Below are 12,462 nucleotides of genomic sequence, written 5' to 3'. Positions count from 1 at the left end.
GGCTCCATGCCCAGCACAGAGCCCTAGGTAGGACTTGATCCCACAACCCTGAGATCGTGACCTGAGCTGAAATTAAGAGTTGGACACTTAACCGACTGAGACACCCAGGTGCCCCACTACTTCCCATAGTTTTGATATGTTGTATTTATTTCCTTTTCCATCTGAAGATTTTTTTAATTTCTCTTTTGATTTCTTCTTTGACCTTCTAGTTCAGTAGCATATTGTTTAATCTCTTTATATTTGTGAATTTCTGAGTTTTCTTGTAATTCCTTTCTAATTTCATACCATTGTGTCAGAAAAGATGCTTGATATGATTTCAGTGTTCTTTATTAAGACTTGTTTGGTGGCCTAATATATGATTGGTCCTGGACAATGTTCCTGTATCCTTGAGAAGAATGTATATTCTGCTGCTTTGGAATGGAATGTTCTGTAAATGTCTCTAAATGTCTGTTAAATATTGTATTACTATTTCTCCTATTTTAGGTTGGTTAATATTCACTTTACATATTTACATGCTCCTATTTTGGGTGCATAAATACCTGGAAATGTTATGTACTCTTCATAAATTGTCCCTTTTATTGTTATATAATCTTGTTTGTTTCTTGTTACAGGCTCTGTCTTAAAGTCTGTTTTGTCTGATAGAAGTATAGCTACCACAGCTTTCTTTTGGTTTCCATTTGTGTGAAATATCTTTTTCTATTTCTTCACTTTCAGTCTGTGTGTGTCCTTAAAGTTTGAGTCTCTTATAGTCAGCATGTAGTTGTGTCTGTTTTAACATTCAGCCACTCTCTTTTGATTGGAAAATTTAGTCCATTTACATTTAAAATAGTTATTGATAAGTGTCAGCTTAGTGTTGTTTTGTAACTCCTCTGTTCTCTCACTTTGTGATTTGATGATTTCTTCTAGTGGTATGCTTAGACTTATCTTTTGTGTATTTATTATAGGTTTTTGCATGTTTACCTAAAGCCTATATAAAACATATTCTAGTACTCTTATAACAAATTAAAATGCATACCAGAGTTCAACATTTTTACTCTTCCTGCTCCCATACTTAATTCTTAATGTCATAATTTACTCTCTTTATCTTATGTATCCATTAACAAATTATTGTAATTTTTGCTACTTTTGTCTTTTAACCTTCATGTTAGATTTATGTGATTTACCCACCAGTTACAACATTAGACTTTTCTGAATTTAACCATATATTTACCTTTACCAGTGATATTTGTACTTTCATATGCCTTCCTATTACTAAATAGCACCCTTTTATTTAAAGAAGTATCTTAAAAATTTCTTGTAAGGCTGTTCTAACGTTAATGAACTGCTTTAGCTTTCTTATGTGGAAAACTATTTATCCGGTTCCAGAAGACAATTCTGCTGAGTAAAATACTTTTTCTTGGCAATTTTTCTAACTTTCCACACTTCGAATATATTGTGATATTTCCTTCAGGCCTGGAAAACTTCACCTGAAAAATCTAAGGATAGTGGTATGGGGGTTCCCTTGTACATAACAAGTTGTTTTTCTCTTGTTGCTTTAAAGATTCTCTCAAATTAAAGTTGACTGTATATATTGTGTGTTAGTGTGGGGTCTTTGGATTCATCTTATTTGAAAGTGTCTGGGCTTCCTGGATCTGGATGTCCATTTCCTTTACCGAGGTTAGGGGAGTTTCCAGCCATTATTTCTTTGAATTGGCTTTCTCTCTTTTCTCCTACTGGCACCACTATAGCATGACTATTGGTCCACTTGCTGGTGTCCCCAAATCCCTTAAGCTGCTGCCTTCATTCTTTCTTATTCATTTTTCTTTTTGCTCCTCTGTCTGGGTAAGTTCCACCGTTTGGTCTTTGAGTTTGCTGATCCTTTCTTCTTCTTCATCTAGTCTGCTGTTGAACCCCTGTATTGAATTTTTCAGTTTAGATGTTAAATTTTTCAATTATGTAACTTCCGTTTGGTACATTCTTATATTTTCTTTGTTGAGATTCTCACTTTGTGCACACATTGTTCTCCTGACTCTGCTGAGCATCTTAATGACCACCGTTTCTAAGTCTTCATCAAGTAAAGTCCTTATCTCTGTTTCATTAAGGTCTGTTTGAGTTCATCTCATTCTTTTATTTAGGACAGATTCTTCTTTTTCTTCATTTTCCTGTCTCTGTGCACTAAGTAAAACAGGCACCTCTCCCAGTCTTGAAGGAGTAGTGCCTGTCTCCAGCTCTTGGGAGTCTGCCGCCTTTGTTCTTGAGGGTGTGCCAAGGCCCATTTCAATGTAGGTTTTTTCTCATTCACCGGAGGTGTAGGAGTCATTCAGCTAATTTCTGGATTCCCTTCTGAGGGAATTATTCCATATGTAGCTGTAGATTCAGTGTGTCCATGGGAGGAAATGCATTCAGGAGCCTCTATATTGCCATCTTAAACTGGAACCTTCTCATTCCTGTTTTTATATTGGTAATAGCTCATCTATACTTATAAATGCTATTATGTTTTTAAACTTACAAAGATATGGTATTATTCTGCAACTTTTTTAACGTTGTTGATACTTACAGATCCAGTCATTCATTTTTACTAAGTTCATAGAATATACTCCATTTGTATGAATATATATATCACCATTTCCTCTATTGCAGGACATACAGGTTGCAAAAGTGTAGTTATGAAAAGTAGAAATGTGTGTAAAAATTTCTTTAGAATCTTGGGCCACCTGACTGGCTTAGTTGTAAAGCTCGGGACTCTTAATCTCAGGGTTGTGGGTTATGAGTTTGAGCCCCATGTAGGGAGAATTTACTTTCAAAAAAAAAAAGGTTTCCATAAGCTCTACATCTGGTAGAACTGCTTTTTACTCCAGAAATACTTTTTTTCTCTTGATTGTTTCATCTTTCTCCCCTTAAACTTTCCTAACTAATTGCTAGGTAAGCCTCACTTAGTAACCTACATTTTTCCCTTCTATACACATATATATCATATCCTGCTTTGAAAACTCACTGTAAGTTAAAATGTTATTTTCATTGGATCTTCAATGAAAAGAATACAATCTTTCAATGAAAAGAATGGCTGTAATAAGTGTAATAAAATCAATTGTGCAAGTCAGTTTTTCTTAATGTCTTTTTTTTAATATTTATGTATTTATTTTAGAGAACAAGCAAGCAAGGGGAAGGGGAGAGGGAGAGAGAGACTCTCAAGCAGACTCCCTGCTGAGCATGGAACACAACACTGGCCGATCTCATGACCCTGAGATCCTGACCTGAGCCAAAACCAAAAGTGGGGTGTCCAACTGACTGAACCACCCAGATGCCCCGATCTTACTTTTTTAAATTAAGTAATCTCAGTGCCCAACATGGGGCTCAAACTCATGACCCTGAGGTCAAGAGTTGCGTGCTCTACCAACTGAGCCAGCCAGGCACCCCCTTAATATATTACATTTGAAATCAATTTGAAAGTTTTGAATTAAGAGTGAAAAAAAAAAACTTAGGGAGACTTGAATTTTCTGGGAAGGTTTATCTATAGATACCAAACTAATTTCCTTAACCTTAGAATTACTCCTTTTTCTGAAAAAGGCATGGAGTCTACCTCTACACAACTAGCAGATGCCCAAGTGCCACTAAAAACAGTGGAACATAAAAATGTTTATGAAGCGACTTAGATCTCTAAGGCAGTGTGGAATTAGGGCTGACTTAACTACGTAAGAAAAAATTGGGACTACTTAGAAAATGCTGAATTATGTTAACTTTTTCTTCTAAACATGCTGCTTTATAAGGGTAAGATGTATGCGTACTTATATCCCACCTCCTCAGGGCCTAGGTAGGTACCTAGGATAGCAGACATACGGCTTGGATGGTTTAACATTTTCTTTCTCCACCACTTAGTTCCCCATGTTGCTCCATTTTCAACCCAAAGTTGAATATAGAACCTAAGTACTTTCTGAGACTGTATACATTTTATGTGTATTGGTCTGACTAAACATACAAATAAATACAAATTAGTTAGGGGCACCTGGATGGCTCAGTTGGTTAAGTGTCTGCCTTCAGCTCAGGTCATGATCCCAGGATCCGGGGATCGAGCCCCATGCCTGGCTCCCTGCTCAGTGGGGAGTCCGCTTCTCCCTCTGCCCCTCCCCCTACTCATGCATGTGCGCACGCTCTCAAATTTTTTTTTTAAATACAGATTAGTTATAGGAAAGAGTAAGTTTAGCACATTCTTTTTGGATTTGGTAAAAATCAACGGTTTGATTTCCAACTTAACATTTCTGGCTGTAAGGAACTAATGGTACATGTCTCTTCCATGTTGTAGGACTTCCCACGCATAGAAGGCCACCCTTCAGATCTCATTCACTCTCTCCGTCTCCAGTTAACAGAAACACACAGTTCCATATGGAGAGAAAACGGCAGCGAAAGCCAAAAACAGATATTCGCCAATTTCAAGCAAAGGTACATCCCATCTTTGACTACAATTGGGTAGCAGGCAATACTGTTTACCTTCAACCAAATACTACAGTGAACGTGCTGTTGATTAAAGGCTTAAAATGCATTTAATGTTCTTGAACTGAGTGGATGGTAGGAGGTTATGTGACATAGCTTTCATCCCCCCCCACCTTTACAGAACATAAAACTTGTGATACCCTAAGAAAACTAACCTTGTCAGATATAACCCAATACTCCAGCGGATTTAAAAAGAGTAGATCAGTGTGGGTTGATATTTTCAGAGTGCTGCAGAAAGGATGAGAATTGGAGGTGGGTGGATTACAAGTGATAGGCTAGTTGAGTTACAGGTAAGATTAAAGTGCCCAAGACGGGAATGAGAGGAGGTGGTTCAGGTTCAGCATGGAGAATGTATGATGACCAAGGAAGGCTTCCTGCGGGGGAATAGGGATTCTGAAATGCAGCATAAATTTAGAACACGTACATTGTTTGCTACAGTATATTTTATGAGTGAAAAACTGAAATTAATTCAGATGTCTTATAATAACATGTAACTTCAAACTCAGCATATTAACTTCCACTCAAGGGACTGTCAAAATAATTACAAAACTGGAGAACAAAAAAATGCATTTTTGGGGGGACATAAAATTTTATGTCCCAAATACATGTCTGTTAGATAATATGTATTTTTGATAGCGGGGGCCTTAAAGGAACCTAAAAAAAAAATGGAATGGCAGAATCTTAGGTTAATTTTTTTCCCTACATTTTCATTGTTTGTTTTTAGTAACTGTAATGTCATATGGCTTTTTCTGCTCTAGGCAATAACTGAGGCATTTGAAAGGGAACTAAGAAGAAATAAAGTTCAAGAGAATATTGGATCTCTAGGAATAAATGAGGAGGAGGAAACAGTGGGTAAAAGTCTCTACTTTAATAAATGTAACTTGATCAGATCAGTGGAAAGTATTTTATTTTTTTTAAGATTTTGTCAGAGCAAGCAGGGGGAGTGGCAGAGGGAGAAGCAGACCCCCCCCCCCCCACCAAGCAAGGAGCCCCATGTGGAACGGGATCATGACCCGAAGCTGAAGGCAGATGCTTGGTACCAAAGAATACCAGCACTTTTCCTTCCTGCCCAAAACTTCTATCAGTTTTTTAAGGGGTTCTATTGTTTAGCAGTTCACTAGGGGTTTAAAAGATAGGTGAGGCTGACAGGTTAAAGGGAAGTAAGGAGATCCCACTTGTTCTGTGCCTGGGTGGAAGAAGCCCAAAGCAGACACGTCCATTGCCTCTTCAAAAGGATGGTTACAGAAACTAAGTGGAAACAGGAGAAATGCTTGTGCTGGAATGCTCATGAACAAAACAGGATATAAAATACAGTATGGTTACAATAAACATTATTTAAGAACTCTTTTAATCTACATGGGAAAAGTTGTCAAAAAAACCAGTACATCAAAACATTATTAGTGGTTGTATTTAGGGTGTGGGACTATGGTGACTCTGAAACTCAAAAAAGATTTCAGTGCTTTTTCAAATTCCAAGGGGTGCCAGAAGCCAAAAGATGCTTTTAACTTAGGTAAACACTAACCAGATTTTAGAAATTGGAAGTAAGGTGGTTGGGGATTAGTTAGCTATTTTTGTCAATGTGTAATATTTAAGATTATGTATGAGGCAGTTATTAGACTTTTATTTCTATTCTGTTTCATGTCTGCTTCTAAGGAAAAAATATACAGAGAAGCTGTTCATAAAGGAACTCCAAAACGTAGTCAGCCCTGGAAGACTTACTCTAGAAAAACCACAACTCCAAGTCCAAGAGCTGGCTTGCCAAAGCCCAATAAAGCAGTTCCAAGTAAGAACCACAAAATTGTACTTTATGGAAAACTGGCATCCTTTGAAAGTGTGTGCTACATTCCAAGGACACAGCACTGAAAACTTAACATCACCAGTTAGCTGGAGAAAGTTCCTCTTTTATCACTGCCATATGCTAGATCTCCATAAAGAGAGAGAACACTCCTAAATAAGGCACTTATTTAAAACTCTTAATACCTTCGGGAGGCCTCTGTATTGGTACTGGAGGCACGAACAGGCTACTACCTGCTGCTCCAGCTGTAGCCTCACTCTGCTGGCTTACACTAGTTGCCTTTTCTTTGTTTCTGGGAAGTTGGCGGAACCCAAGGGACGCTCCAAAGCAAGCACATGTCCCGTCCAGCTCTGTTACATTGACAGTTGGTGCCAGTGAGGGTTAGAGTCCTGTGACAAGGAAAACGAGGTCATGTGAAATGCCAGGGTGCCATTTCAAACACTGCTGGCCTTCTACCTACATCCTGTCAGACAGAGACTTTGCCTCCCAGTAGGGCTGAGAAGTGTCTGACCACACACACAGCGTCCACCCCAGCCGCTGAGTCAGCTGCGCAGTTAGGATGGACTCACGAGAACAGCAGGTCATCGATCAGAACTGTTGAGTATACTTTTATCTTCCCTGGTTAGTTGGTGTACTCTGATCAAAAGAGTGCAAAAGTTAATGACATACGTTTAGATTTCCTCTTTTCAGGATCAGAACTGCATCACTTAGATAAGCTTTGCTCTACCAGGAAGGTAGAATGAGAGTTCTTATGAAAAGCTGTCAGCAAATCTCTCAGATTGAGGCGTTTTGTGGTTGTTTTTTGTTTTGTTTTACTTTTCAGTGAAAGTAAATGAACACAGTCTCCTGCCCCTCATGCTGGAGCAGTTTCCGTTTCTCTATGTTTCTGGCCAAACACTAAGCAAAATGTGGAAACAGCAAATTACACAGGTTGAACAGCTCAAAAAAGATGCATATAGAGAAAATCGATCAAAGAAGAAACTCCAGGATGAAGTAAGTTAACTGTCAATTACAAGCTTAGGAATATAAACCAGAAAGGGGAAGAGCTTATCCTTCGGAATTTAGTGAATAGCATTATTAACCTTCTTCCTTTCTGTCCCTCTTAAAGATAGAAGAAGCCTTAAAAAGGCATGACCTCCTTACTGCACTTGTCAAGAAAGAATATGAACATAACAAGAGACTGGTATGTTAAGAGCAAGCTGAGTATTATAATTTTGAGTTTGTAAATTATATTACTTGTATTTATACAGCTGGGTAATAGGCCCACAGACTTTTACCTTTAATACTTGCCTATGGAAGCATCTAAGGCTGTAACCAAAACTGATGAGGGGCAAAGGTGCTAAGTACTTCATATATACAGTTTCATTTGGTCTTTATATTAACCATTATAATGGAGATGTTTGTTTTCTTTGAGATGCTAACGAATGCTTGATCCCACTGTAATCAGCAAGGGGCAAGGTTGAGACTTTAAATCAGGTGTGTCTCTACCGGGACAGCAACTTCAAGGTACCAGGTGGTTGTAAGCTAGTGCTTTCTGTTCTCTCTGATCTAAGGTCGTAAGTAGAGAACTGAGCTAGTTTACCACCCTCTTATTAGGGCTGAGAATTGTACATAGCACATCTTCTGTTGAGTATAATGGAGAGGACAGATGTCAAAGACAGTATTTCAGAAGAAGGGATTTTAAAACTCTTGGTTGAGGGGCGCCTGTGTGGCTCAGTCATTAAGCATCTGCCTTCAGCTCGGGTCATGATCCCAGGGTCCCGGGATTGAGCCCCGCGTCGGGCTCCCTGCTCAACGGGAAGCCTGCTTCTCCCTCTCCCATTCCCCCTGCTTGTGTTCCCTCTCTCGCTCTGTCAAACAAATAAATAAAAATCTTAAACAACAAAACAAAAAAAAAACCTCTTGGTTGAGGTAAGCAATAAGAAGTATATTCCTAAACAGTTTCAGAGAAGCAAGGGGAAGCCATCTGAAATTCTGCATATGGTACTTTGGGGGAAAAGGAAACAAGTACAGTCTGGACACCTTGTTGAGGGCTTTATGTACCTGACCTCATTTCATCCTCATTTGTAAGATATTGTCTAATTTCCTTAGTTCTGACATAAATACTCTTGGTGTAACTCAAGCTTTGCTTGAAAGTCTGATTGCCTTTTTTCTACTTTTTTTAAGCTGGCATCTGGGTGTGACTTAGGCAGCCCCCTAGGGGACAGGGGGAGATGAGATCTTCAGTTCCACCAAGATCACCTGTATCAGTCTGGGCTCGTTGGGGCAGCCTTTTGGACTGGTAATGAACCTACCAAAGGCTGGAAGGCTTCTAGGGGCGGACGGTTTTTCAGTCTATGCCCAGGTAGTAGGCCACTGGCCCTGCATGCCTGGCTTACTCCTTGAAGACCTCGTGGGAGTGGGGCAGCTAAGAATGCCAAAGTCTGTCTTCCTCTTGTCCTTACCTATTTTTCACTTTCCCTTTCCCAGCAAGACTTCAAGGACCGCATTCATAGGCAGAAGTTGACCCAGTCAAAGATAACAGAAAATCGGCAACAGATTGTCCGTGCCCGAAAATACTATGATGATTACAGAGTTCAGTTGCGTGCAAAAATGATGAGAATGAGGACCCGGGAAGAAATGGTAAATACAAGTGTTTTGGGGTTTTGGGTTTTTTTTTTTTTTTTTTTTTTTTTAAGACTTATTTTAGAGAGGGTGAGAGAGTGAGCAGTGGGGAGGGGCAGAGGGAGAGAGAATCTCAGACTCCCCGCTGAGCATGGAGCCCTCCCCCCCCCCCCACCCCGGGCTCCATCTCACGACCCTGAGATTATGACCTGAGCTGAAATCAAGAGTCGGACACTTAACCAACAGCCACCCAGGTGCCTCATAAGTACAGCTTTTTATCCAACCCTGTCAAAAGGGCGAATTTTATCTGTTAGCTTTCAGGACTACCAAGTCCTAAAGGCCGGCTGTGAGAGTTTCAACTTGTCTGTGCCTCATTTTCTTACCCGCATAGTACATCCCAGTCTCCGCTGCCCTCATTCTGTCTGACCTCCTACACATGTTCTCCAGTACAGCTGCTTCACGGAGTTTGGGAGCACGTTAGAAGGGACAGGAATTTAAAGTGTGACTAGATGACCTGAATTCCACATAAAACCGGGAAAGGAGTATAGGACAGATGCGTTGTGAAGTATTTCTCCACAGTATTTGTTGTCTCATCCTAATCAGGCTGAAATGCTTAATCTTTTGGGATTCCAAACTGGCAGTAAATTACATCTCTAGAGTAAAACATTAAGGTAATTACAGTTCACTGGGCTACTATCATCCTTGTTTCTAGATGATATGAAGGCTTTGAGGGGTTAACTTGACTCAGGTAATACCGCTGACTAATGAATGCATGGCTGAAGGTGGGCGGATCTAAATTCTTTGAATGGTTCGCCCCCGGCCCAGCAGTTCAGCGACAACTACCTCACCCTCAGTCGTGCACATGTGTACATGCACCATTTGTTTCTTCCCTGGCTGCTTGTACGTGGCTGCTTGAGTATTGTTTTCTGAAAGCAGTAAAGAATTTTGGGGATACAGGAAAGGATGCTGAACACCACTGGTCATTAAGGAAGTACAAATCAAAACCACAATGGGAAACCACTCGCTAAAATGGCTAAAAGAAAAAAGACAGATGTGGGCAAGGATATGGAGAAGTTACAGCCCTCATGCAAGGTTGGCAAAATGGTGCAACCACTTTAGATCACGGTCTGGCAGTTCCTCAAAAGGTTAACATGGCTACCCTATGACTCCATAATTTCACTCCTAGGTATATAGCCACACAGATACCCTATGTAGGATTACCTAGAGCAGATTCATAATACGCAAAAAGAGGAAAAAACCCAAAGGCCCATCAACCGATGGATAAACAAACTGTGGTACACCCATATCGTCGTATTATGTGGCAGTAAAAAGGAATGAAGTATTGATGCCTGCTACAGTGTAGATGAACCTTGAAAACATGCTGAGTGCAAGAAGCAGATACAAAAGGCCACATATTTTGTGATTATATGAAATAATCTAGAATAGGCAAATTTATAGACATAGAAGTATAGTACTGGTTGCAGGGGGTGGGGGAGTGGCTGCTAAGGCATAGGGCTTCCTTCTGAAACGATAATGATGGTTGCCCAACTCTGAATATACAAAAATCTATTGAATTGTACCTCTTAAAAGGGTGAATTTTGTGGTATGTGGATTTTATCTCAAAGCTGTTACTTAAAACCTGGTGAAATACAATCAGTATAGTTCGACAAAATGTTGATATTCCTCCATGAAAGTTCAGCATAACTTCATTTTTCTAACTAAACAGATATTTAAGAAATTGTTTGAAGAAGGTTTACAAATTCAAAAGCAAAGATTACGAGACCTAAGAAACTATGCCAAAGAAAAGCGAGCTGAACAAAAGAGACAGCACCAGAATGAACTGGACTCAATGGAGAACTACTATAAAGACCAGGTGAGCTCACTGTTCCTGGGTTACATTCTAATGTGCTTGATCCTGACCACCTTGTGTCAAAAATCAGCTTAGTCAGGGGCGCCTGGGTGGCTCAGTCGTTAAGCGTCTACCTTTCACTCAGGGTGTGATCCCAGTGTTATGGGATCGAGCCCCACATCAGGCTCTTCTGCTGGAAGCCTCCTTCTTCCTCTCCCACTCCCCCTGCTTGTGTTCCCTCTCACTCTGGCTGTCTGTCAAATAAATAAATAAAATCTTTAAACAGACTAAGCTGATTTTTTTTTTAATGAAAAACCTGTTAACCTGTCACTATACTGGTTAGACTGATTATTCACAATAAGCTAGTACTTGACCACAGTACAGACTCTATATATTGCCCTATTTCTATTAAAATAGACTTTAAGTCTGTGAATATTATATATCAGAATTGTTAAATTTGGGCTACAGATGAACATTTGGGTTTTTTTTTCCTCTACACAGTTTTCATTGCTGGCAGAAGCCATATCACAAGAACGTCAGGAACTCAAAGCCAGAGAGAAATCCCAGACCCAGGTAATAATTAGCAGGATAGAAATCATTGATTTACATTTTTAAGAACTAGAAAACAACTGTATTACATCTATGACCCAAAACATTTATGCTATGGTTAATCCTATAAATAGGATTTATCCTGTGTTCGTTTTACCTGTTAAGTCTCTGTAAGCGCGACTGCAGGAGCTTGAGGAGCTGGAAGGTGGAGGGGGAAATAAAAATTGACAGGGGCGATCGTGAGTAGCAGGATGACCCGAGTTCTCTTTTAGACATTGTATAAGGTGAAGAGGGAGCTGAGATCGAAGATGGAGAAGGAAATTCAGCAACTGCAGCACATGATAACCCAGAATGATGAAGACTCTTTTTTCCGGGAATTGGAAGCTGAGCGCTTCAGAGCTCGACTTCATCTGGCTTCTTTTCAGTACAGTAAAAATCCCTTCCTCTGAGGCCCAATTTTATAAGTGGTTTCTGGAGGACTTGACTAGGACAGAGCTAGAACTGAGCCAGTAAACAGTCTAAAACCAGGAGATTCATTTCTTAAATGCCTTACTCATTTCAATACTTTTTATGACAATTTTTTAAATAAAAATAATTTTCTCAAAGTATACCACTTTGAATTTATGACTTAAAAGGAGGAATAAAGGCACACATTCATTGGTCATAGTTGCACTAAACTAAAAAACAAGCCTGCTTGAGCAGCCAGCTCCTGAAGCCTGTTGCTGTGGTTCAGTAAAACCAATAAAAAAATCTCTAATTCAGAGAACCACTAGAAGTGTGGGGCTTGTCATGAGAGGTGGGAGCTGGGGTTAAATCTTTAAGGTACTGTGTAGATGTGTGTGGATGTGTCATCTGGTGGCTGGAAGATGAGAATTTGTGTATATGGCTTCTGTTAGTTGGCAGAGGACAGTGTGAGAAGAGGCAAAGGGTGGAAGGCCAGAAGGCATGGGCCTCAAGGAGCACTAGTGCTTGCGGCTGGAAAGGAGGAGGCACCATGGACTTGAAGTGAACACCAACCCTATTTCTGGTGTGCAGGGGTATGAGGAGAAAAAAAACAAAAACCCAGCAGGGTGTGGCACCTCCATGGAAAGGGAGGCTTCAGCTTTAGTGAAAGCCAAGAGCAGTTGAGGATATGGGGACTTTGCTGATCAAAGCCAGAGTGGCACAAGGCACCAGGGAAGGACTGAAGGGGAGAAGA

The 12,462-nt window shown here is 40.0% G+C and overlaps 1 protein-coding gene across 7 annotated transcripts in view; it reads left to right on the top strand.

The window, feature by feature from the left end:
* Positions 1-11,872, top strand: part of CEP95 (centrosomal protein 95) — a 46,065-nt gene extending 34,193 nt beyond the window's left edge. For 5 of the 7 annotated variants that reach the window (XM_087854207.1, XM_045814568.2, XM_045814570.2 and 2 more), the window contains 9 exons: positions 4,280-4,416; positions 5,226-5,315; positions 6,121-6,250; positions 7,086-7,255; positions 7,371-7,445; positions 8,732-8,884; positions 10,593-10,739; positions 11,217-11,288; positions 11,537-11,872. In XM_087854207.1, coding sequence (XP_087710333.1) covers positions 4,280-4,416; positions 5,226-5,315; positions 6,121-6,250; positions 7,086-7,255; positions 7,371-7,445; positions 8,732-8,884; positions 10,593-10,739; positions 11,217-11,288; positions 11,537-11,713 — 1,151 coding nt within the window. In that variant the 3' untranslated portion in view covers positions 11,714-11,872. Of the gene's footprint in view, positions 1-4,279; positions 4,417-5,225; positions 5,320-6,120; positions 6,251-7,085; positions 7,256-7,370; positions 7,446-8,731; positions 8,885-10,592; positions 10,740-11,216; positions 11,289-11,536 lie in introns of all 7 variants that reach the window. The other 2 variants (XM_087854206.1, XM_087854208.1) reach the window with 2 other exon arrangements.
* The last annotated feature ends 590 nt before the right edge of the window (positions 11,873-12,462 follow it).

The sequence above is a fragment of the Ursus americanus genome, chromosome 23 (assembly GCF_024610735.1).
Source record: "Ursus americanus isolate L20-20 chromosome 23, mUrsAme1.1.p, whole genome shotgun sequence".
Classification (NCBI taxonomy): Eukaryota; Metazoa; Chordata; class Mammalia; order Carnivora; family Ursidae; genus Ursus; species Ursus americanus.
This window is presented reverse-complemented; position numbering and strand designations above follow the sequence as displayed.